This window comes from Enoplosus armatus, chromosome 9, assembly GCF_043641665.1.
Source record: "Enoplosus armatus isolate fEnoArm2 chromosome 9, fEnoArm2.hap1, whole genome shotgun sequence".
Lineage (NCBI taxonomy): Eukaryota > Metazoa > Chordata > Actinopteri > Centrarchiformes > Enoplosidae > Enoplosus > Enoplosus armatus.
Window position 1 is genome coordinate 795,001 of NC_092188.1, and position 22,500 is coordinate 817,500.

At 45.9% G+C, this 22,500-nt stretch overlaps 1 protein-coding gene across 1 annotated transcript in view; it reads left to right on the forward strand.

The window, feature by feature from the left end:
- Positions 1-15,110, forward strand: part of cpne4a (copine IVa) — a 34,846-nt gene extending 19,736 nt beyond the window's left edge. Inside the window, exons 8-15 of the mRNA XM_070912486.1 lie at positions 2,441-2,527; positions 5,363-5,422; positions 7,714-7,847; positions 8,527-8,581; positions 9,183-9,234; positions 11,023-11,156; positions 11,645-11,881; positions 14,979-15,110. Of these exons, the coding sequence (XP_070768587.1) occupies positions 2,441-2,527; positions 5,363-5,422; positions 7,714-7,847; positions 8,527-8,581; positions 9,183-9,234; positions 11,023-11,156; positions 11,645-11,881; positions 14,979-15,110 (891 nt within the window). The remainder of the gene's footprint in view (positions 1-2,440; positions 2,528-5,362; positions 5,423-7,713; positions 7,848-8,526; positions 8,582-9,182; positions 9,235-11,022; positions 11,157-11,644; positions 11,882-14,978) is intronic.
- The last annotated feature ends 7,390 nt before the right edge of the window (positions 15,111-22,500 follow it).

The window sequence follows — 22,500 nt, forward strand, 5'->3', positions numbered from 1 at the left end:
GATGCTCTGTGGCTTTCATTAACCCGCCCCCCCTTCAGAGCTCTAACCTGCTTCACTTCAGAAACAACAAAGTCAAATCCATCTTCTGGTGGACAAAGAGGCCGGAAACAGTCACAACAATGAATATTTATGGATTACGATCTCTCACCTTTCACTGTGGGGACGTTCTCCTCAGCAGCACTGCGACATCAGTGTGATGACACAGGAAGTCGCTGTGTGACAAGACGATTGACTTATTGTCATCAAATCTCATGTTCAGAGGCAAACCAACAACATGTCAGTCCGTCTGACTTCCTGTCTGACTTCCTGTCTGACTTCCTGTCTGACTTCCACCAAGTTTAGATTTTATTTGTATTCTGATTCATCGTTAAGTTAAAATGATTCATCTGTTGGATCTTAATAAAGGACACATAAAACAACGTTCATCATTAATCAGTAATTAATTCATGATCTGTTATTTTCCCATTTGAACCTGTTTGATGGAAAAGAATCAGATCTGTTGTCTTTCAGCACTAAAACATTTTCCTTAAATATCAGTTTCTATGAGGCTGAAAATCTGTCATTTTTACACGAGATATGTTTTAAACCATTTCCTCTTTCATTAAAACATACGCTGAGAAATGATTTCACAGAACGAGGCTTCTCATCATAACCTGGATTATTAGATTATGGCTGACCTGTTGCTTCATGCTGCAGATCCAGACTTTGATTGGTTCAGTTCTCTAAAATCTCCCCCCTGAAAAGTTGGACTGATGCACTAAAGCTGGCTTGATTGTGGAAGAAACATTTCTCCAACAAGCAGTGAGATGGAGGAGGAGGATGCCCCCCCCCCCCCCCCCCCCGTCTTAGCCTCCTTCTCAGGAAACAATAAGAGCAGTCAGTCGAGTCCCGTCGGGACCCCCCCCCCTCTTCTGCTCAGGTTTTATGTATTGGCCTCCTTCCTCAGCTGACAGTCGGCTCCCGGCCGACGACACAGAAACAAGACTCCCTCGGAGCTGAAGCCTCCAGAGAGCTGTCGTCCTCCTCCGTCCTCCTCCGTCCTCCATCCATCCAGTCTGAACGCTGTGTGTCACCCGGTCTCCACGGTTACATGTAACAGAGTCAGAGTGAATCCTCGGGGGCCTTGTGTGGGCAGCTGAAGGATTGTCTTTAGCTCGGGGGGGTTTGTGGTTAACACACCTCCTCTCTCTGAATAAGAAGCTGCAGCTGTCTGAACCTCTGAAGGAGGCTGTATATATATGTATATATGTACATGTATATATATGCAGTAAACCTCTGTATTATTCATTAATAATTATGAAGGGGGGCGGGAAAGCCTTGTGAATGAGTTGATTATTGATGCACTAACCTGATACTTCAGATATTACAGATACACTTTCCTTTACGCTCCTATCTTTGACTGATGTCTATTTATGAGAAGATTAGCTGCATAATATAAATGAAAACACACTTTAAATAGTAATTTTTTACTCATGTAGTCTTGGTGAAGTACTTTTCAGCCCTGAGTAGCGCCTGCAGGTCTTCCTCTCACGCAGCCCCAACAAGCATCAAGGGGCAGCCTGTTGCACTGTCGCGGCAATAAATGACTTTTTTATAGGATCCCCGTTTTCTTAAAAAATATGAAAAATACTGTCCTTAACAGATATGTGTGTGATAGTACTGACCTATTGGGAGCTGCACACACCTCTCACCGCACTGTCTCAATTGTGACTGCACAAACAAGTTGCCACGTAGCTGTAGATGAGTCCAATCGTAATCAGCTGGCAAGTCTTACTACAGCTAATCAGTGGAGTCTTGCTTATCTGGAGGGTAAGCTGTGGAGAAAAACTTGATGTGCTAGAAAAAAACTGACTGCAATTTTGGAATCAGCATGCCAATTTTAGTTTTAATCAGCATAAAAATCTAACTCAACAGAATTTTTTTTTCAAATTGTTCCCCAGTGTTATTAGTGTGTAACAGCTGTTTGGTGTTTAGCTTCTCTCTCTGTCTGCAAACATTCATTCATCAGCTGTTTGGCTGCCAGCTGACCAGGAACATCCAATCACATTCATGCAGGTGAATATTATCACCTGACTCTGACTGGGTCTCTGAAGTCTCAAGTTGAATCCGCTTGGCCCGGTTGTGGTCTCACAACACTGTTCTGGTTCAGGATTAGCTCAGTAAGGGTGAAGAAACAGAGCACATGTAGTGTAGACTGTGTAGACTGTGTAGTCCACGTAGTCCACGTAGACCACGTAGACCACGTCGTAGTGGGTTTGTGGTGCTGATGGCATCACTGTGGGACAACAGAAAGTGTTTTTAAATTTGGTGTGTTGATGTGTAGCTGCTCTGTGTGGAAACCAGCTGCTGCATGTTGAGTGTGAACCTGGTTTCTCCACATTTAGTTTATTGTGTGTGTGTGTGTGCGTGTGCGTGTGTGTGTGTGTGTGTGTGTTTTCAGGTGCAGTGGCCGTGCATAAACCCCAAGTACAGAGTCAAGAAGAAGAATTACAAGAACTCTGGGATCGTCATCCTGAACCAGTGCAAGGTGATGGGAGTGTGGGGGTGTTTTATTTGATCAGATTTCATTAAAGAGCTCTGGTGTAGTTTAAAGGCTCTTCACAGTGACGCAGTTGGACGACGCCCATTCGATCATTTCACTTTAATTTAATTTACATATAAGCAACATTGATTTTTCTGCCACTGCTCACAGTCTAAATGCTGTATGTGTACTGTATATGTGTGCATATATATATATATATATATATATTATACTGTATATGTGTGCATATATATATTTATTATACTGTATATGTGTGCATATATATATATATATTATACTGTATATGTGTGCATATATATATTTATTATACTGTATATGTGTGCATATATATATATATATATATATATATATTATACTGTATATGTGTGCATATATATATTATACTGTATATGTGTGCATATATATATATATATTATACTGTATATGTGTGCATATATATATATATTATACTGTATATGTGTGCATATATATATATATTATACTGTATATGTGTGCATATATATATTATACTGTATATGTGTGTATATATTATACTGTATATATAACCCTAGTAAGTTCTTTATCTGTACACACGAAACATAAACAAGAGGTTCTATTTTCTGTATTTCACATTTTACGTCTGTTATATAATATATATATAATATATATATATAATATATATAATATATATATTATATATATATAATATTTCAAAGTGCACGTCATCATAATTTCTCCTTTGTGTCTGAGAGAGTTCAAACAGCGAGTTTCCTACAGCAGGAGGAGAAGCCTCAGATCTACGACAGGCTGTTGATGTTCAGGTCTTGAGTGAAACCTGGTCCCTGTGTGTCAGTGAGCCTGATGAGGAAACAGAGGACCGCAGGATTAGCATGCTGAGTCATCATCGTATTAGGAGCCAAACCATCAGGTTCATTCCAGCATCTTTCCATGTTTTTGTCCCTCATTCATGTAAAGTGTCCCGTCGTTAACCACAAACATCAGAAGCAGTTCAGGCCGTCGTTTCTCCGCTACAGTCGAGGCGTTTTCTCGCTGACGTTAGAGGAACCAATTAAGTGGCGCTGAGCCGCCGAGCGAGGGGGCTCTGGGGAGTCCTGCTCCGCCGGATGAAATCCAGATAACATTTAGGCAGATGACACTCGACACGCGAAGAGTTCCCGCCTCGAAACGAGTTAACGGCCGCTCGCAGGCTGAGAGCTCATCTGCACTCGATAGACGAGACGAGAAATGAAGCGTTTTCAGAGCAGCAGGCGAGTTGGTGGCGAGATGACAGAATGAGAGCAGGTCTGCAGGCCGGAGCTCCACAGAGACCGCAGGTAGCCATGTTTCATCTTCATCTTCATCTTCATCTGCAGCTGCAGCTCTGCCCTGCTTACATCAGCTGATACTAATGATGAGACTCACTGAGCTCATTCTGTCAGAGCACAGGGGCCTCAGGAAGTGTGGCCCCCGACAGGGAGTCAGGGGCCACAGGGAGTCGGGGGCCACAGGGAGTCGGGGGCCACTCCCAGGGGCCACAGGGAGTCAGGGGCCACAGGGAGTCGGGGGCCACTCCCTGTGGGAGCCACAGGGAGTCCCGACAGTCACTTCATGTTTATTCATTATAACTATGTAATATGTAAAACCTGAATCTACACAGTAACCAGTAACACGCTGTGAGAGAAATGCAGTACATGAAGTATCATGTGCAGTAGAAGCAGGAGGACCAGCTCTTCTCTTCAGCTCCTGCTTCTCTCTTCTTCTGTCTTCCTCTCTCTTGAATGCAGTTTTCTTTTCTTATATTACTGTAATCTGTTTTCACGGGGCTCGGGGGGGCGGGGGGGTCAGTGCCCCCACCATCCGACGAGTCGATGCAGCAGCAGAACGTTGATTATTTTTGCTGCTGGTTGTTTCAGCAGCAGAAAAGGAGGTTAGCTGGAACACAGACGATGAGAACAGAAGTCTATATGTGAAAATCAGGATACAATAAAACAATAAAAGTATATAAAAATAGTAAAACTAAATTGTATTTATAACTGTATATAAGATATACACTCAGTGTAGTTTGGGCCCTGTTGAGGCCTCCTCTCCACGTCTGAGTGGCAAATAATCATTATTTTCATTTTGATTAATCTGCCGATTATTTTCCTGATGGTTTCGTCTTCATTCAAAAAAGCAGCACATCTTCACACTTGAGTCCTCAATAATTACTTGATTAAATTTACTTGATTTATTTATTAATTCTAATGGCTGCAGCTCTAATCAATCTAAACAGTCTGACATGCGCTCAAATATGTGACTTAAAAACCTTTTTAATATAATAACTTGTGTGTCACTAAAACAGCTGTAAACTGTGACTAACGTCCTTTCACACACACACACACACACACACACACACACACACACACACACACACACACACTGGATCCTACAGAGACGCTGCAGACACTGTTCATTATAAAGGTCTTCCATTAAAGCCTTCCTGCCTGGTAAACAGCCAGTCATAGTGATGTCAGCCAAGACCTGATGACATCACTATGACATCATCGAGGTTATTTTCTCCTCCGGAGCCACAGAAGACCAGGACCAGCAAACTGATCTTGGTGGTTTGGTGGTTCTTTGAGCTCCTCGACCTCCATAAAACAGGACATTCAAGTGAAACCATGTTCAAATGTGGCTCGTGGCTCAGCAGCAGGACGTGTTGGCTCACCTGTCGACACCTGCATGAATTTGATTGGACATTACTGGTCAGCTGGTCGACAAACAGCTGATGAAAGTGTGACTGAAGTGAACGAACTGTTTGATGTTTCATCATTAAAACCTTTTAATATTTTCTGTCTGCAGATCATCAAGATGCACTCCTTCCTGGATTACATCATGGGGGGCTGTCAGATCCAGTTTACAGTGAGCACACACACACACACACACACACACACACACACACACACACACGCACACACATGCACACACACGCACGCACCCACACACACACACACACACACACACACACACACATGCACATATGCACACACACACGCACATATGCACACACACACGCACACACACACACGCTCGCACGCACGCGCACACACACACACACGCACATATGCACACACACATGCGCACGCACGTGCACATGCACACACACACACGCACATATGCACACACATGCGCGCGCACATGCACACACACACACACGCACACACACACTCAGGTCATCTTCCTGCTTCATACTCCCAACAGGAGAAAATGGTTCCACAACGCGTCCATGGGTGTTATCAGATGTCACCATGGAAACGGTAACCAAGGCGACACGTTGGGCAGCCTCAGTGTCCCAGCAGCTCTCGATGGGATCTGACCAGTTTAACCAGTCTGATGCTGTAACACGCTCCCCCAGCGTTTGAATGTTTAACACTTTCCTACATCCTGCGGGTCACGAAGACAAGACTTTCTTTTCTGGTGTATCTTTGAAACAACCCGCAGACGTTTAAGGAGAGTCAGAAACTCTCTGAACATGTAAACAAGTGAGTTCAGTCAGAAAAGCTCTGCAGCAGCGCGTCGAATCAGCTGTTTGTTTGTTGTTCACTTCGTCTCCGGAGGAAAGTCTGCAGGCTGTTTCACTTCACAGTCGACTGAATGGAAGACACCTTTCTGTCTTCTTCTTCTGTTTAAAGACAAACAGCATTTACAAACCAGTGATTCCCTCCAGACCCTCAGACAGGGAGTCAGGGGCCACAGAGAGTCAGGGGCCACAGGAAGTCAGGGGCCACAGGAAGTCAGGGGCCACAGGAAGTCAGGGGCCACAGGAAGTCAGGGGCCACAGAGAGTCAGGGGCCACAGGGAGTCAAGGGCCACAGAGAGTCAGGGGCCACAGAGAGTCAGGGGCCACAGAGAGTCAGGGGCCACAGGGAGTCAGGGGCCACAGAGAGTCAGGGGCCACAGAGAGTCAGGGGCCACAGGGAGTCAGGGCCACAGGAAGTCAGGGGCCACAGGGAGTCAGGGGCCACAGAGAGTCAGGGGCCACAGGGAGTCAGGGCCACAGGAAGTCAGGGGCCACAGAGAGTCAGGGGCCACAGAGAGTCAGGGGCCACAGAGAGTCAGGGGCCACAGGGAGTCAGGGGCCACAGGAAGTCAGGGGCCACAGGAAGTCAGGGGCCACAGAGAGTCAGGGGCCACAGGAAGTCAGGGGCCACAGGGAGTCAGGGGCCACAGAGAGTCAGGGGCCACAGGGAGTCAAGGGCCACAGAGAGTCAGGGGCCACAGAGAGTCAGGGGCCACAGGGAGTCAGGGGCCACAGGAAGTCAGGGGCCACAGGAAGTCAGGGGCCACAGAGAGTCAGGGGCCACAGGAAGTCAGGGGCCACAGGGAGTCAGGGGCCACAGAGAGTCAGGGGCCACAGAGAGTCAGGGGCCACAGGGAGTCGGGGCCACAGGAAGTCAGGGGCCACAGGGAGTCAGGGGCCACAGGGAGTCGGGGCCAGAGAGAGTCAGGGGCCACAGAGAGTCAGGGGCCACAGGGAGTCAGGGGCCACAGGAAGTCAGGGGCCACAGAGAGTCAGGGGCCACAGGAAGTCAGGGGCCACAGAGAGTCAGGGGCCACAGGGAGTCAGGGGCCACAGGGAGTCAGGGGCCACAGAGAGTCAGGGGCCACAGGAAGTCAGGGGCCACAGGGAGTCAGGGGCCAGAGAGAGTCAGGGGCCACAGAGAGTCAGGGGCCACAGGGAGTCAGGGGCCACAGGAAGTCAGGGGCCACAGGAAGTCAGGGCCCACAGGAAGTCAGGGGCCACAGGGAGTCAGGGGCCACAGAGAGTCAGGGGCCACAGGAAGTCAGGGGCCACAGGGAGTCAGGGGCCACAGGAAGTCAGGGCCCACAGGAAGTCAGGGGCCACAGAGAGTCAGGGGCCAAAGAGAGTCAGGGGCCAAAGAGAGTCAGGGGCCACAGGGAGTCAGGGGCCACAGGGAGTCAGGGGCCAAAGAGAGTCAGGGGCCACAGGGAGTCAGGGGCCACAGGAAGTCAGGGGCCACAGGAAGTCAGGGCCCACAGCAAGTCAGGGGCCCCAGCTGAGCTAGCTGTAAGCTCATACAATTGAAGTGAATGAGACACAAAGCAAACACTTACAGGACACAGGTGTAACGTGTAAAGGGTTTAAGCTAACTGGGCTGACGCTTGTCTCTGATTGGTTGTCGTGTCTCCAGGTAGCCATCGACTTCACTGCCTCTAACGGAGATCCTCATAACAGCTGCTCTCTGCACTACATCCACCCGTACCAGCCCAACGAGTACCTGAAGGCCCTGGTGGCTGTGGGAGAGATCTGCCAGGACTACGACAGGTCAGTCTGCACCTGACTCCGACACAACGCAGCAGCCAATCAGACGAGTCCATTCATTAAAGGAAAAATACACTCAAATCGATTCTACAGCCGGTTAAAGAAAAGGCAGTTAGTGTTTATGGCCAATAACCTGCGTGTTCTTAAAATCTTTGTCTAAATGTTTTACTCAGATACAGAAGAACTGATGAGGAACATACGTAGAAGCACACACACATCTTAGTGTCTTTGGCTTCAGAAGCTGCCAGTTCCTGTTCAAAAGTAAAATGGTTCTTCAACTGCAACGCCTGCGCCGGCTGTTCAATGACAAATTGTTCCAGATTAAATATTTAAACAATATTTGAATGTATAAAAAGTGAATCAACTCTAACTGGAGTTACCCTCCAAAATAAGAGTGCTTCCTTTTAGAAAAAGTGTCAACAATAAAAAGACTAACAGCAGAACATAAAAAACATTTATCTCTCCACAAGAGATATGGAACACTTTTCAGTTATATGATCTGAGCAGGAAGTAATCACCACACTCCCACAGCCAATCAGAAGTCATTTCTTTGCTTTGTGTTGAAGTAGCGGCGGTCTGAATGAGCTCGTTAACTCCCGCTGGCAGCCAATCACAAACCCTCCTCCGGCGTCTCTTTTCCATTTTTATCCCTCAGACTTTTCTGTTTTTTTTCTTCTCACAGCGACAAAATGTTCCCGGCGTTCGGCTTCGGGGCTCAGATCCCTCCTGACTACAAGGTAATTGAACTGCTCCGCTCGCCGTCTCTCCCAGCATGCTCTCTGTCAGCGGGGGAGGCCTGGGGAGGGAGAGGCGGACCCTGCCCGATGCCGGTGATCACCGGCCGGCCTCCTCCTTCTCGTCACCCCGGGGTGCCGCTTGTTGACTTGTTCACTTCCCTTCCCATGATGCCATGCAGCGCCTGCGGCTGCTTGTCTGATGCTGCATTCACATCATCTCCATCCAAGAAACACAGCGATGCAATGAGTTTCAGGGACAGGAGGTCGAAGTCAAAGCCACATTATGAAACAAATGGAAAGTAACAAAGCTTTTAGCTGGTTTGGCTGCTGGCTTAATGTGACTAGTGCTAGCTAACGTTAGCAGACTTTGCTGGATCTCCCGGTCCATTCAGCCTTGTAAAGACCTGTCCCTCCAGACCTGCTGCCCTCTCCTATTGTTGTGGTCAGTTGTTTTAATAAGACAGAAGGAGGAAAGAGTCAGTCAGCTGCTCCGATTAGACTTCAGGGGGAAGAAGACGAAGGTGAAGAGGGAGGGGCAATGATTTCATTGTTGAACCTCAGATATCAAACAGACTTCCTGTGTCTCCCCCCTCCTCTCCAGGTCTCCCACGACTTCGCAGTGAATTTTAACGAGGACAACCCGGAGTGTGCAGGTAGGTGCTGTGATTTCCTGCTCTCTTTGAAAGAACCACTCACATATTCGACAGTGAGCCTCAGAGGTCCGAGTGCGGAGGAATGTCTTTGATCTGAGAGTTTTATGATGACGAGGCTGCGGGTCGACGCAGCTTCATCAGTCTTGTAATCCAAGTGGTCTGAGAGGAAACTGACCTCCTCGTGGCTGTTTCCAGGATTCAGAAAATCTTCACCGTGACGGGACATGTTGGCTAATCACAGGTCGTTTCAGAGAGAGGGCGTTCCTATTGGCTGTTAACCCGACCTCTACGAATGCAGATGTTCAGAAGGAGGTGGTCTGATACAATGATGGAAAATACAGCAGGAAAAGTTGGCATGGCAACTGAAGGTAACTTTATAGCCACGTAAACATCCACCGGTCGACCCGACGACCTCCTGGGCCGCTCGCTGGCGGTTTCCTGTAGTCGAGGTCGAGCTTGTGTTGCGTTTGAAGCGCGTGGATGCGTCCGTGCTCGTCTGATGGGCGGGGCGTTGAACGGAGAGGGGAGAGCTGGATTTTGCTGCCTACCCCAGCTTTAACTCACCGGCGCCCCCCTGGGGAGGCTTGTGTCTTTGTCCTGCTGAATGTCTATTACAGACCAGATCCTGTAATTTCACCCGGGTTAAAAATGGCGTCCGATACGATGGCGGCGAGGACACCCCACCTCCCCTGTAAGGGTTGTCCTGTCCCAACGGGGGTTAACGTCCAATTCAAAGAGCTAATATTCCCGATATTCAGACGGAAGGTTGGACTGCTGAACGGATGATTAGCGCAGTATCTAACACAGTCTCTGTATTGATGGTATTGATCAGGGCTGAGCTCTGATCAGCTGATGGCTCCTCAGTCTGTCTCCTGACCTGCACACAGTAAACCTGAGATGTTACAGAACGATGACCTGCTGTTTAATGAGCTCAGGCCTAGAAGCTAACTCTCAGCTAACTGCACAAAGCAGCCAGTGAAAAGCTAGCAGCAGTATAGTGTTGGAGCTCCTGACCAGCTTTCTTCTCCTTTGACGGAGCTAGGCTAGCACTTTCCCCCGCCTCCATGTTGTTCTGTTGTCTCTATGTTTATTGGGTCAGAGAGAGAGAGACAGATTCTGTTGAGCTAAAGGTCTCTCGCCCTCTCGGCTGCTAAAGGTCATTGATCAGCTCAGAGAGACGCTCTTAATTAAGACTGTGTGTGTGTGTGTGTGTGTGTGTGTGTGGAGGACATGGTGTTCCCGGCAACCTTCAGACATTAAATCACACCACTGCTGCCTCCGGGCATGCTGGGACGCCTCTAACACATCCACAGAGTGAAGTGGAGCGCTCCACCAGAGTCTCGCTGGTTGTGTTTGTGGAGGAAAAGTTGGATTTAATGTTCTGGAGCTTCTAGAAAAATAAAGTGAATCTTCAGGAGAACAAAACCAGGCAGAGGTATTCAGATTCAGACTGTCAGTACCACAGTGTCAGTGTATAAGTACTGTCAGTACCACAGTAACAGTGTATAAGTACTGTATAAGTACTGTCAGTACCACAGTAGCAGTGTATAAGTACTGTCAGTACCACAGTAACAGTGTATAAGTACTGTCAGTACCACAGTAACAGTGTATAAGTACTGTCAGTACCACAGTAGCAGTGTATAAGTACTGTCAGTACCACAGTAGCAGTGTATAAGTACTGTCAGTACCACAGTATCAGCCTTGTGTCTGTCGCTCTTCCTGACGGAGTGTGTTCATGTTTGTGCTTCCTGACACTGATTCATATTTTCTCTCTCTGTGTCCTGGCAGGTATCCAGGGCGTGGTGGAGGCCTACCAGGCCTGCCTCCCCAAGCTGCAGCTCTACGGCCCCACCAACATCGCCCCCATCATCCAGAAGGTGGCCAACTCCGCCTCGCAGGAGGTCCACACCAAAGAGGCCATGGTGAGAGACTGTCCTGCCAGACCGGGACCTGTTTTTGGTCCCGGTCCAAAACCGGGAGCACAAGTCCAAGACTGAGCTTTGTTTGTTCAACGGAACATCAGGATTCGAAGACATCGACTCTGAAGAGATCGAAGAGCGAATCTGGGAGGAAGTGAGGAAAAAAGTGACAACAAGTCTGCTGCAGCTCGTCACACATGAATATGAAAGATTAAAGAAAAGACAGCAGAGCTATGGTCCTGCAACAGGGTTCTCTTTGTTCAGCTTTGGTCCTTTTTAACACAGACTGAATACAGCAGGTTCATCTAAAAATGACGATGTTCTCCTGTATTTATATAATATTTATGTTTTCATAAAAGCTCATAACATCTCTGAGCTTTCTTTCATTGTCACAATATTATTTGTCTGTTTTTCAGGATGACAGATTAATAAGAGTTTACTGAAGAAGTGAGCCGACAGTCTGATCGCCGTCTTTATATTCTGTCCTCCAGCAATACTTCATCCTGCTCATCCTGACAGACGGCGTCATCACCGACATGGCCGACACGAGGGAGGCCATCGTCCAGGCCTCCCACCTCCCCATGTCTGTCATCATCGTCGGGATCGGGAACGCCGACTTCAGCGACATGCAGATGCTGGACGGAGACGACGGGATCCTGCGATCGCCCAAAGGAGAGCCCGTCCTCCGGGACATCGTCCAGTTCGTCCCCTTCCGCAACTTCAAGCACGTGAGTCTGTCGGACTTCAGTCGGATCCAAACACACGAGTTCGTCTTTGTCTTCTCAAGTTCCTACTGAGGAGACGTGTAGGGACGTTACTGTTTCCTATTTACAAGGTTCATCATTCAGAGACACGGTGTTGTACATCACAGACACATGCAGATAAACGACCGCAGTCTAATACAACAATACATCCTTCATGAAGGTTATAATGTAAAGTGATGCTGCTGAACTGTGTTGCATCACTCTGAGTGATGTTTCTAATGTTTAGTCAGCGCTCACAGCGACTGTAGCTGCAGCACGTCTTCAGCATTATGAAGGAGGATTTCTTGCAGCACGCTTGTATTAGACTGCATTAGTTTCAGCTTGGTGTATCTAATAAACTGGCAGCTGACTGTATATTATAACAACTTCCTCCAGATAGTTAGTAACGCTGAGATGCTCCACTGTACCTGCAGAGGCAAAAGCTCAGAGCTGCACAAGAAGTCACATTATTGGCTATCAGCTTGGAAGTGTATTGTGATAATAATAATAACTAAATGGCCTTTTTGTGTTCTCATCTGACAAACTTCTGATGTCCAAATGAACAGTTCCAATCACATTGTGATTGAAAATGAGCTCAGCTGCAGCCTCTGCTATATATATTTTCACTTAAAGAATCATTAGCAACCAGTAACAATTCCCCAACTTACCTTCTGTGTTATTTTGAAGACCCTAATGTTAAATCAGAGTTTCACTGGTTTCCTCTGTCCATTATTTCTTTTAAAGCTTTAACTTTCCTTTGACTCATGTCATCATAGTTTTTCTTCGCTCACCTCACTAGAATCCTTTTGTTTTCATTGGTTTTCAGTTGTTGTGGAGCACTAGTTGTTGGCTGTGTAAATGAAGATCTTATTACAAACACATTTAGCTGTAAACCTCTAAATAAGGGCTCCGGATGGTGCGTTTCATTCGAACTGAAATGAGTGTGTACATATAACTTTGTGTGAGCCTGCGGTAACTGTGACGACTGTGCAGCGTTCAGAAGGAGAGAACGTTTGAACGAGGATCAGAGCATATTGGAAGTGGAGGAGGCCGAGATGAGATGAGAGAGTGTGAAGTTATTGAAGAAATGAGTTTTCTCTCTTTAAGGGGGAAGATGGAGTGGCAATCTGCCAACCAATCTTAAGTGGGACTTTTTTTATTTCTTTCAAATGAATTTTCAGTCTTGAACCAGTCTGAAGGTTACGGGCTATGAAGTACAGTAGAGATTCATCTTCCCAGTTTGTACTCATTGGATATATTTTCCCTCCCGGGTTTAATCTGTGTGATGAATGGGAGTTTCTGTCTTTGGCCCAAAAGGAGGCAATTTTCATTTGACAGGCAGAGAAGCAGAGAAGCAGCTCTGACTGACGCTCCTTCAGACAATTACTGCTGCTGTCGGGGATTTCTCCCAAAAGAAAGGAAGACGGACAGTTCAGCAAGTCTAACCTACGCTGGACGAAAAAGAATAAAAGTCTATATATCATATAAACCTCGGTACATTTTGTATGTATGTAATTGTGCATATATTAGAGGGGCTACATTGTTTTAATTATTAATTATTAATTATTTTTGTGTATACATTCCTGCTGATCTTTTTTAATGATCCACTTTGATTTTCTTCCAGGCTGTTACTGATTTCAGGTTATTTCTACTAAAATAAAGTTGCTGCAGGGACCTCCATTATCCATGATCTATGACCGCTTATCCTCATCCTATTGGAAAAGATCATGCATTTTTTAAAATGTAAAGGATTCATCCTCAGGGGAGAAATAATGGGATGAGGAAATGTTATAGCTATCTGTCTGATTCTGATACTGTATTTGATATTCTGCTCATGGTATTAGTGGAAAGGTCAGGGGTGTTAAGAGAGTCTATAAGAATCCTCCTCTGGGTCCTTGAATATCCATCTGTCCTTTTCTGGCTCTGCTGTGGCAGCAGGCTAAGTAAGGAAGTCCAGACGTCCATCTCCTTCTTTCTGTTCCCAGACCTGATGGGATATATAATCCCTCCAGTGTGTTCGGGGCCTGCTTCGGGGCCTCCTCCCAGTTAGACATGCTCACAAAACCTCCAGAGGGAGACGTCCAGGAGGAGACCTGATCAGGTGCCTGAACCACCTCAACTGGTTCATTTCAACATGAAGGTGCAGCGGTTCTCCTCCAAGCTCCTTCCTGATGCCTGAGCTCCTCATCGTACAGCTGAGCCCAGACACTCTGTGAAGGAAACTCATTTTGGCTATTTGAAGCCACAATTTCTAATCTCTTTCGGTTATTACCCAAAGCTCATGACCACAGATGAAGTTTGGAACGTAGATCAACCAAAACATTGAGAGCGTCACCTCCAACCTCAGCTCCTCGTCACCACGCCAGTCCGGTACATCACTGAAGACACCGCACCAAACCATCTCAGATATACATTATATATACAATCTCTACCGGGTCTCCTACCGGTTGGATGTGCCTGGAAGGCGCCCAGGAAACTATCTCAACTGGCCCCTTTCAGCGCGAAGGAGCAGCGGCTTGACTCTGAGCTACCTCCGGATGTCTGAGCTCCTTAACCTGTCGCTAAGCCTGAGGCCAGCCACCCGACAGAGGAAACTCATTCCAGCCGCTTGTATCCACAATCTCTTGACCGTAGGTGAGAGTTGGAACGTGGATTGATCGGTAAATTGAAAACTTTGCCTTCCAGCTCAGCGGTTTGCATTACTGCTGACGCTGCACCAATCCACCTGTGTGATCTCTGTTGAGTTCCACCCTTGCTCGTGAACAAAACCCCCAGAATACTGAAACTCCTTTGTTCAACAATCAACAATTTTACCTTTGCCTCAGACTTGATGGACAGACTTGATCACCTGATGGATGATTTGAAAATGTGAAGTAAAGATGATTTATGGCGAATTGGCTCTAAAATGCAAAACCACCACAACGGTCCTTTAAATAGGAACCTCTAATGTTTGTCCTTTTCATGCCAGCCCCCTTTTATAAGAGATGAACGCGTTGATGTGCAGTCCGTGTGTGTTTGTAGATGTGTATGTACCTCATGTACAGTGTGATTGATGGTTCCTCTGTCTCCTCCTCCTCTTCAGGCGTCTCCAGCTGCTCTGGCTAAGAGTGTGTTAGCAGAGGTGCCCAACCAGGTGGTTGACTACTACAACAGCAGGGGCATCAAGCCCAAAGTGCCCAGCGAGTACCAGTCTTCCAGACAGTTCGGCCCCTGAGCACCGCAGCCACAGCTGCCACCAAACAGCACAACCTCTCCTGGGTTGACAAAAATGTTTACTGTCTTTTGTTCTTTGTTGATGCGGATGTTAAAGGTGCTACATGCAGCATTTTATCGTGAACAAGTGGCTCATTTCAGCCTCTGCACTGTATTTTACATTGGGTTGGATTTGGAAGTTTTGCTGGATTGCTTTATGGCACAAAACAGGTGGAAGGTGTTTCATGTCCTGTTGCCAGAGTAGAGAAGCTGCTAAAGCTGCTGGTTACAGAAATGCTAGTTAGGATGCTCTTAAGGTGGGTCACATATCTTCACATCACACGATGCCTGTTGCATACACTGGACATGCTGTCAGTATGTGGACTTACATAGAAAACCATAGCCACGGTGTTTTGATGCACATTATACGTGGGCAATGTGTTTCCTCCTTTAGTGCTCCTAAAGGAGTCTCCTTGATAAGGGAATCATACTAGACGACTCGTTTCTCACCCACAAAAGCACCTTAAGAGTTCATATCGTGGGAGTAACTGTAATTGCTAATTTCAAACTTGTAAATATCCTTCATGTCAAGGTCCAAGTTCTAATTACTACTAGAAAACAAATGTTTACACTTGTTAGTTGTAGCCATTAAAAGCCTGTTTTGCTAGCGCATTTGTTAGCTTGTAGCATTACTTTTCATATACTTTTAAGAAGCTAATGCTTATGTTTCTCTTACTTTTGTGTTAGTGTTTAACGGCTGGGTCACATCAACATTTATGACGACAGATGCACTGTAAATCTATGCACAGTTTTTGTGTAGAGGACAGGGAATGCAAGTTGTCACTACATCACCTAGCTTCCAGCACTGCCCATTTCATGAGGACACGCAAATCTTGAGGACACCATTTGAGTTGTCCAGTAACATCTTTTGCTATCTTTGATCCCACAATACATGGACACATCACAGGAAGTAGTGAGGTTTATGGGAAATGAGGAACAGTAGCACTAAAAGTACCAGTGAGGTGAGGAAGAACCTCATCGTGGTCCAACTAAGGTTCCGTGTATAAAAATGCTAACTGTAGCACCTTTAGCATCCGTTGTGCATGCAGGGCCCACAGAGGCTGAGCTGAATGTAACATTCAGGAGTGTTTTTAACGGACGTGAAAAGCACACAAACACACAACACTGACCAATCCAAACGCTGCTTCCCTGCCGACAGCATGACGGGCGGGAAACAGTCGATGAAGGAATGTATGAACCCCCGTCCTCCCTCCTTCTGGTTTGTTTTTATAAGAGTTTACCGAGATTTTGCTAAATTTCGTAAGGTTCGTATGTTGTAAAGCATTTTGGATCTCTGCCAGATGAACAAGCAAGCTGCCTTCACAGACGTCTGCATCCTTTACTGTTTTTTTCTAAAGGCGAGGCAGATGCATGAACTGTTGTTTTGCATGCAAATCTCCATGCAGGACTCCTCGGTCCTTGTGGTTTCTGTTTCCTGGTAGTGAATAATATGAGTAATAATGACGTTTACAATGTACCCCATGATGGGGCTGTTCTACTCTCAAGCATGTTCACATGTAAACAAAATTGTGTGAGTAGATTTAAAAGCACAAGTATCTTTGGAGAGATTTCTAGATTATGGTAATAGATTTTGGTCACTTTGTGCCACAACACCTGCCCATCTCTATTCCTGTCTTTGATTAACTGTTTCACTTTCTTGTGGTTTTCAAGACCTTTTAAGGGTACAACCTCACTGCTAGCATCTTTCTGTCTACATTTCATCTCGTGTCAGTTTTAGAAAACTTCCAGTGTAAACTTCATAAAGTTTGCTCAAGTTCTAAGTCAGGATCAGACTTCACAAATATCCATCCATAAATCCATTTTCCACCACTTATGGAGGTCCAGGTTGCTGTGGCAGCAGGCTAAGCAAGGTAGTCCAGACGTCCTTATTCCGTCACCCAGATTATGGTATATCTAGAAGCGCTAAGTCAAAGGCAACTGGCAGCCTGAAACTTTGTAAAAGAAGCCTTTTGGATAATAGGAATGATATCTTTAAGAGTCTGAAGGAAGTCCAATTGCCTTTGACTTGGCACTTCTAGATATTCTTTTCCCTGACCATGTCCTCCACTGGAAGGTGTCCAGAAGGCATCTTAATCAGATGCTCAAACCACCTTAACTGGTAACTGAGAGAACAGCAGTGGAGCTCCTTCTGAATGTCAAAGCTCCTCACCCTGTCTCTTTCTTGTCAATGTAAACTTAAAATTTTGCTCAAGTATTAAGTCAGGATAAAACTTCAATCCATCCATCCATTTCCACCGCTTGTGCGGATCCTGGTCTCAGTGGCACCAGGCTAAGCAAACTAGTCCCGAAGTCCTCCCCAGTTACATCCTCCAGCTCTTCCTGGGGGATCCCGGGGTATTCCCATGTCAGATGGGATGAGTATAAGTACTACTCCCATCCAGGAAATTCTGGGTGAGGGTTCTAATTCGAGGTCCTTCCAGATGCCTAAACTCCTCACCCAAACGGCTACGACTTTCGGCCACTTGTCTCCACGATCTCATTCTTTAGGTCACCGCCCAAAACTCATGGTCAAAAGTGAGTGTTGGAACGTAGATTTACAGGTACAGCTTCACCTTCAGGCTCAGCATCTGCATTACTGCCGATGCCGCACCAATCCGCCTGTTGATCTTGAAGATACTCTTTCACTTGAGACGGTGGCTCGCTCCCAACCTGAAGGGAGTAATCCATTATTTTCCACCTTCATCATAGTAGCCCAAAAATGGCTGATTGATTGGTGTAGTTGTCGTTTTATAGGGTGTAGTATGTTGTAGTGGAAGACAACTGATTCTGTGACTAGAACGCCTCTTGACGTCTTGATGTAAAAAATAGCATGTCATACATATAATATTTCCACATTATATCCAACTACTACACAGGTAGTTCTGAGTTAAGTGTTAAGTATTAGGATTGATGATTTGTAGTCATTACAGGCAATGTACTGTGATTTTGTTTGTTCTGTTGAACAAAGAGAGAAAAGATGGAGGACAGGTGTTGGGACACAGGACTTATTGTTGTGTTAACATGCAGTATTGTGTGCAAAACAATGACAAACTGACTTATTATAATAAAAGTTTTATCAGTAACCTGAGTGTGTCAGTGCATTATGGGAAGTTGAGTGTGAAGACAGCAGAATTCATAAATGACTCGATTTCTATCACTGAGTCAGAAAAACACCGTCGTTTTTTCACTTTTGTCCATTTTCCTTTTGTCACAGCAGACAGACAAAAACAGACGCTGAGAGCTCAGAATAAACGAACAACCAGGCGCCCGTTTGCTTTTTCGTGTTAGTTAGTTTTGATCAATAACCAGAGGGAACCAACTGAAATGACTTAGAGCAGGCAAAGATGCTAATGTTAGCTTAAACTCTCAAATAGTATCATCCAGGACGACTTCCTGTTCCTGTCCCGAACAGGGAACATATCCTGTAACAAAATGATGTAGTTAGCTGATGATATGCTAACTCTTGGCCTTGGTTGTAAGCTAGTTACCCAGATATGTTAACATTTGCAACTTGTGTTAGAGCAAACAAAAACACAATTGAATTCAATCCTTACTTGTGTGCTCTTGTGGTTTTGGATTTAGAAAGACAAAACAATGACATAAGTCTATGTAAGTCTGTATATACCGAGAGTCGCTTTGACATCTTGAGAAGAGAAAAGGATTCTAGGATGAAGACTAACTGATGTAACTCTATCAGGTAATGAGATAAAATGGGGTAGTGATTGTCTTTTGCACACGTTGCCATGAGAGTTTCATTGCCAGCGTCAGCTTTGCTGCAATTATTGTGCATTTGACAAATAAAGAACGTACGTCAGGACGGGTTTCCCGCAGTGGATGCTTCAGTCCGAATGGAGCTTTTTCTAAAACCAGTTGTTGTGGAATTGTAGATGTTCAGATTTTCATTTTCAGAGCTTTGACTTTTTCACTGTAGATATTCTGCTTTCAGGAAGGAGGTTTTGATTTTAATAAATTGAACGTGCCCATTTTTATTTTCTCCTTTCCGGACGTGAAGGCGGCAGCCTCTGTTTGTATGCATCAGCTCCCAGTGTGAGCGTGTTAAACTGTGTGTTGTTTGCTGTTTATCCCAGTGAGAGTGAAGGAGAAAATGAGGGAGAATCTCCCAGCTGTCCCAACATCCTCAGTGTGATTCCCAAACAACAGCAGCAGTAATTAAAGCTCTCTGCTGTTTGTTCGGAGGCGTGACGGGTTCAAGAAGAGGAGGAGGAAGATGCCAGGAGGCCATTAACTCTGTCAACAGGACAAAAGACGCCACTGATTCAACAGAAAGCTGCAAACACAACACAACACGACGGGTTTGTGAAATGTGAAGCTGCTGATGTGGAGAATCGATGAGTCGGTGAGTTTTTAAACATCTCAATCTGATCACGGAAGTCACTTCACCTATTTAGTGTTCAATAAATCATCACCACATGAGGAGTCCACGCTGCAGATGGAGACCTCGTAACGTTCACATTTGAATTTGTCAGAACTAAACAGAAGTAAAAGCAGGTGGAAACACGGCAGGTGGACTAACAAACCTTCCGACGATGTTTTCCTTTTGCTGGAGAGATTTTTTACTGGGATGAGTCGTGTGCCTCTTTGTTACACATTAAGACTCTGGAGACAGGACGGCAGTCATCATGAGCTGAACCTTTGCAGACATGCTGCCTCTCGCTCAGCTGCTAAAAGCTACTGATCCAGTCAGTGTCACTTCAAAGATTCTGTGTCGGTGTACTGAACACCTGTAGTGTGCGATACGGGGAAGTTAGAAAGGTTCAGCTTCATGGAGACAAACTAGCATCTGGTTTTAACTCTCTGGTCAAACAGAAGCAGAGTGTTTTTTCACTCATATGTATTGATGCCTTCAGGTGCCTCCACGCTCCTTCATGTGTCTGGTTAACCCAACGTAACGTAGAACTGAATGTAGCTGTTCATAAAACCAACGTCTGAGCGTCTTTCAGCCAATTAGCTGCAGAGGAGAGTGTGAAGACGGGACTTCCTGTCAGTCTCTCTGTTGGTTCGTTCATTACTGAGGCTGAAATTTGATATTTCAGATGATTATTTCTCTGCTGCAGCTCTGATGAAGCTCATTTTTCTCTCTTTTGTCTTCTGCTGTCGCTCAGAGAGGAGACGTTCATCTTCTAGAGAGCAGGAAGTTAGTTTGTTGGTTTCATGGGAATCAAATGAACTGTGGTTTATGTTCCTGCAGGCGAGAAGATGAAATCTGATCCAGGAAGTACAGTTTGAGTAGCAGATCCTTGTTTGAAGGTTTATGAGACACTAAAAGACATGTTGTCCTCTGTGTCCACCATCACAGGAAGACACACAAATCATCCTGAGGGGAACATGAAACACATTTCAGAGAGACAGACATGTCTATGCTGTTAAAAAAAGTTTGTTTATCGTCCGTGTTGGCATGACTCAGCAGAAACTCGTCACTCTGATAGGCTGTGAATCATAAACAGCTGATGAATGTTGAGACCTTCAGCTGCTGTTTCTCTAAAAACGTCACACCTCTGAAACACTGTGACCCACAGAGGTCCTCATTAAAACTGTTGAATTAAAGCAGGTTCAGCAGGTCTTTAATTACCTCCGCTGACGAGAGCAGGAGACGCCTTCGACTAACGAGGAGGTTAATGAGGAGCAGCCAATAGGAAGCCGGCGTGCAGCTCCACCCAAAATAAACAACCTTTAATAACATTAAACTGACCTCAAGCATGCGACTCCGACACTGATAAATGATCTCAAACCAACTTTAATGTGTGAGGATCTTTAATACTGTGTTTACAGCCATCGTCGCCTCCTCTGTTTCCATGGAGACAATGTATTTCCAAAACTAAAGCCAACATCAGCAGAGACAGAAAATGAAAAATGTATTCTGTCTCCAGCTTGGAGCTCAGTCAGATCCAAACATCAAAGACGCTGTGAGATTCAGATGATCAGATGCTGCTGACAGAGTGTGGACAAACAGAGAGACAGAGGGACAGACAGAGAGACAGAGGGACAGACAGAGAGACAGACAGAGAGACAAAGAGACAGACAGAGAGACAAAGAGACAGAGAGAGACTCTGAATCCAGACAGACGAGAGAGGTGAGAGGCGAGAGACAGATGAGAAGACGAGGTAACGACACAGGGAGACAGAGAGAGACATTTTTTCAAAAGCCATTTTATTTATTTTCTCTCTTTTGTTTTTAAATGCAGCCCTTCTTTTAGTTAATGAGAGAAGAACATTATACACATCTACAGTATTATATATCTGTAGAGTTCAATGTTAAGTGACAATAAATATTGTCAGAATGTTTTTGAATCGTACTTTCTTTATTTGATTTGACAGTCAGTTGTTGATGACATGCAGACGTTGATACAACTACTAGGCTACTTCAATATATATCACACTAACTCACAATGCAAGTTAGACACGATGATGTTCTGGACCTTTGCTTGAGGACATTTTCTCTAACTGGACCTCTTCGAACTTTAGTTGAACACCACTGCTGTAGAGCCATAGAGATCATTAGTCTCCAAGGCAAATAATATCTCATCATGGTGTTCCCCTGATGGAGAAAATGGTCTTAACTAGTGCTCATTCTCGTCTAGGAGACGTGAACGTGATGTTACAGAGATGCGTCCTTCGCTGTAGGTGGGGGAGAGCAGCGTGGGCCGACCCGGCAGGAGAGAGGCCTGAAGAGTGAAGAACCGCCGCTGGACAGCCGGAGAACATGTACTGCAGGATGATGAGCTTGATGGGAGGCAGGTGTGAGTAATCAGCATGGAACCAGGAGCTGGGGGAGTCAGGGAGGGAGCGCCACACTGAGAGACAGACAAGGGAGCACAGGAGACAGGGGGGAGGCACAGGTTAGAGGTACCAAGAGAGCGTAGTTGAGGTGTTGCATTAGCCTGCGAGCTAACGGTCAGTAATGGATGAAATGAAGGAAACATGACTTCAGACTCTGAAGGTACCAAGCGCCCCCAAAAACCATCCTGGACTCCCACCGAGTGGGTCAGGTCTTAAAGTCTCACGTTCACATCAGGTGTGATGTTTGGCAGAGACGGACAGATCCTCGTGTTTACGACATGTGAGCATGTGTGATTACAGACAGTTAAAATGACAGAACTCCCTTCAGAGACGTCACAATGTCGTCACGCTACGTTGACGTGAGCGCGATCAACAAATCCCAGCTGGTGACTGGTAGCTCCAGTAACTGTGAACGCAGCTGCAGCAGCGTTTGGTTTGTGTCCTGTGTACGAGCATGTGGGCGCTGTGATTCATCCTGCTGACAGCTGGAGGCGGTAACACACCGAGACATGAGCGCCGGCAAAGGCAGCGAGGAAGAACGCGATGAAGATGGCA